Genomic DNA, 3,611 nt, shown 5'->3' on the forward strand with positions numbered 1-3,611 from the left:
CTTTCTTTCTTTCTTCCTTCCTTCCTTTCTTCCTTTCTTCCTTCCTTCCTTCCTTCCTTTCTTTCTTTCCTTACCTCTCATCTTAGAATCAATACCATGTACTGGTTCCAAGGCAGAAGAGTGGTAAGGGTTAGGCAATGAGGGTTGAGTGATTTGCCCAAGGTCCCACAGCTAGGAAGTGTCTGAAACCAGATTTGAACCAGGACCTCCTATGTCTAGGCTTAGCTGTCAGTCCACTGAGCCACCCAGCTGCTCCTCTTCCATTTCCTTTTTAATCTTTGTTACAAAGGAAGGTTGTCTGGGTTGGGGAGTAGGGAGGGATATCTGCATTTGGAAATGAATGTGATGTGAAAATCAAAGGCACCAAATTAAAGAAAAAAAAAAGATTTAGAGCAAGAAAGGACTTTAGAAGCATCTCTTCCAGTCCCCTCATTTTATAGATGCCTGGCACGTAGTCATTTAATAAATGCTTGTTGGATGATTACTGATGAGGAACTGAAGCCCAAAGAAGGTAAGTGACTTGTCCAAGGTTATAGAATAAGCAGGCAGGGCTGACAATTGAACACAGATTCTTTGGCTTCAAATTCAGCATTCTTTTTCACAGTACCCTGCAGTCTCTTTATCTCCTGTTTCTTCCCAATACTGACCCTCTAATCTGGTCAAGTCCATCAGTTTCCCCCATCATTTTCTTGCTAGTATGCCCCATTTATTCCCACCTCCATGTTTGTTATGTTTCTTCACCAATCCACATACAATTTATCCTTCAAAGTACCAACTCCTCCAGGAAGTTTCCTCTGATTCTCAGCATTCTCTATCCTGTGACAGAGATTTCATTATGAATCGGAGCCTTCCCTTAGCTGGCAACTCTAGCTAGCTATTAAGAAGTCATTCCATTTACTGAGGCAAAATCTCCCTCCATCAACCACAGGGGTTGGCACAGTGTGGTTGCTCTGGCAGTGGCGGTGGTTGTTGATGGCCAGCAAGTCTAAGGCCAAACTTCTCGCTCATGCCCTGGAAGTGCCCTAAGGAATGAATGGCCTCCCAGGTGAGGATGCCTTCAAGACCTGAATGGAGAAGGATCTCTCCATTCCCCAGAGCCCCCCTGGCCTGGCCCTAAATTGCAGTCACTCACCTAGGGTGTGAGACCAGCCTTCGATGTTGGGCCTCAAGGAGCTGCTGCTGGAGGAGGTATTGCTGGTGCAGGGCCTGAGGTAGGAAGGAGGGACCTGTGACGTCCTGGAACGGGAGGGTGGGCAGCGGGGTCAGGGGCTGGTGGAGGGTGCCGCTGTGCTGGTGGGCCGGGGCCATGTGGGGACTGAGGCCCGGCTGGGACTGCACAGGATGCGCGATGGGGAAGTCCGTAGTGAGCTGCTGTGGCTGGGGGGGACCCAAGTGGAAGTGGCGGCAGGAGGTAGCGTGAGGATGCTGAGACCTTTGAAAAGGGGCACCTGGGGAGACAAGGAGAGGAAAAAGACTATTAGGATCGATATAGAGCACCTCACAAACAGTTCAATGTAATCAGAGTTAGAAACTATCTTCTAAAAGTAGAGCATTGATTTCAGGTGAAGAAGCAAGGTTATAAAGTTCTGCTTTAATGAAGAGATATACAATTATGATCTATGTTTCATTGTTGACATGCAAATAAAGTGGTTTCAAAGATCCTTGAAAACAATTTCCCCATTGTTGAGTAAGCAAAACCTCCCTGAAGAGAGTTTACTGACCCTATTAATTTAAGTAAACCCTTCCTTCTAAGATGCTATAAAGAAGCACCTCAGTCCAGCCCCTTTCTTAATTATTAGAAGACCTCCTTACTCAATTGATTCAACAAACTAAAGCCCTAGAATAAGTGAAAATTTAGATGGATGGATGGAAGGAAGAAAGGAAGGAAGGAAGGAAGAAAGGAAGGAAGGAAGGAATGAAGGAAGAAAGGAGGGAAGGAGAGAAGGAGGGAAGGAAGGAAGGAAGGAAGGAAGGAAGGAAGGAAGGAAGGAAGGAAGGAAGGAAGGAAGGAAGGAAGGAAGGAAGCATGGAAGGAAGGCAGGAAATAAGTATTTATTAAGCACCTAATAAAGCCAGGATCTGTGCTAAGTGTTTTTACAAATTTTATCACATTCAGTTCTTACAATTTGAGGTTGGTGCAATTGTTATCTTCATTTTACAAATTAAGAAACTGAGTCAGACAAAAATTAAGTAACTTCTCCAGAGACACACAGCTAACTAAGTGTCTAAAGCTGGATTTGAACACTCAGGTCTTTGAGACCTAGCACACTGAAAGAATTGTTTTAGAACCACTAAAGCTCAGAATGAGTTGAAGTGAAGTAAAGCTTAGAACATCAGTTTCCTGTTAACAATAAAGTATTTTTGAGTTCTACTTAGGAAAAGATGAGGGTTGAGGAAAGAAAAGGACTGCTGCTCTGAGTGGATGGAACAATAACAAAAAGGGAAGAAAAGAGAATCTTCAAATTCCTGTCTTGCCCTACCGTACAGATTGGTGGGTGTATCACATAGTCCATTACATTAAGCCAGGTTAGTTTTTGCCATGCTTCACTTTACTCCCTGGTCATCTCCTCCATATTGTTCTTCCTCTCCTCCTTCCTTTTTCCCCCTTCCTCCTCCCCATTCCCTATTCTTAAACCATAATCTCATCCATACTGACAAAGTTACTGAAAAGAGTCATTCTATTCCCCTCTGGCTCTATTTATCATCCTTGTAACTTTACAAACCAAAATGGCTACCATTTCCCTTTATGTATTCTTTCCCATTATTAGATTATAAGATCCTTGAAGGCAGAAACTGTTTACACTTTTGTATTTCTATCGCCAGCATGGTTCTTGCTTGGTATATACTAATTGATTAGTAAATGCTTCTTTTCATTTATCCAAAGACCTTGATGTCTATCTCTAAAGTTATTGAGGATTTTATTAAAGGTATGGTGAGTGAAAAACCTAGAAGAGGAAGCTGTGATCTCAAAGTGTCCACTTGACTTCAACAAATAGAAGACATGCCCTACCAACTTCTATAATCCTTGGATCAACAAATATATAGTATTCTCTCCCCATTGATGGAGACTAGTTACTGAGGGCCCCTTTAATATTAGGGTGAGTAGAACTAATGACAGTAAAAAAGAAAAGATATCCTAGGCTCCTCTGGCTTCCAGCTTCAAAAGAGAGAAACTATGCTATTCCAACTTCTCTTCAAGTTCCTGAAAGGAGAGAAAGACTCTGGGAAGAAGCCAACATGAAAAGGAGCTGGCTATCTCTATCATGTCCCCATCCCCAGCATGCTAAAAATAAAGGGTTTAAGGAATTTCCTTTTAGATCAAAGGGCAAGCAGTCTTTTAGAGCTCTTTGGGAATAGTTCCAAATTGCCAACTAGAAGGGTTGGATCAGTTCAAAACTCCACCAGCAGTGCATTAATGTCCCAATTTTGCCACATCCCCTCCAACATTCATTACTCTCCCCTTCTTTCATTTTAGCCAATCTGCTAGGTGTGAGATGATACTTCAGAGTTGTTTTGATTTGCATTTCTCTAATTATTAGAGATTTAGAACACTTTCTCATGTGCTTATTGATACTTTTGATTTCTTTATCTGAAAATTGCCTATTCATGTC

At 42.5% G+C, this 3,611-nt stretch overlaps 1 protein-coding gene across 1 annotated transcript in view; it reads right to left on the bottom strand.

The window, feature by feature from the left end:
* RNF165 (ring finger protein 165) overlaps nt 1-3,611 on the bottom strand; it is a 182,526-nt gene that overhangs the window by 29,765 nt on the left and 149,150 nt on the right. The window contains 1 exon segment of the mRNA XM_044681645.1: nt 1,133-1,448. Within this exon segment, the coding sequence (XP_044537580.1) occupies nt 1,133-1,448 (316 nt within the window).

Source organism: Gracilinanus agilis, chromosome 1 (genome assembly GCF_016433145.1).
Source record: "Gracilinanus agilis isolate LMUSP501 chromosome 1, AgileGrace, whole genome shotgun sequence".
Lineage (NCBI taxonomy): Eukaryota > Metazoa > Chordata > Mammalia > Didelphimorphia > Didelphidae > Gracilinanus > Gracilinanus agilis.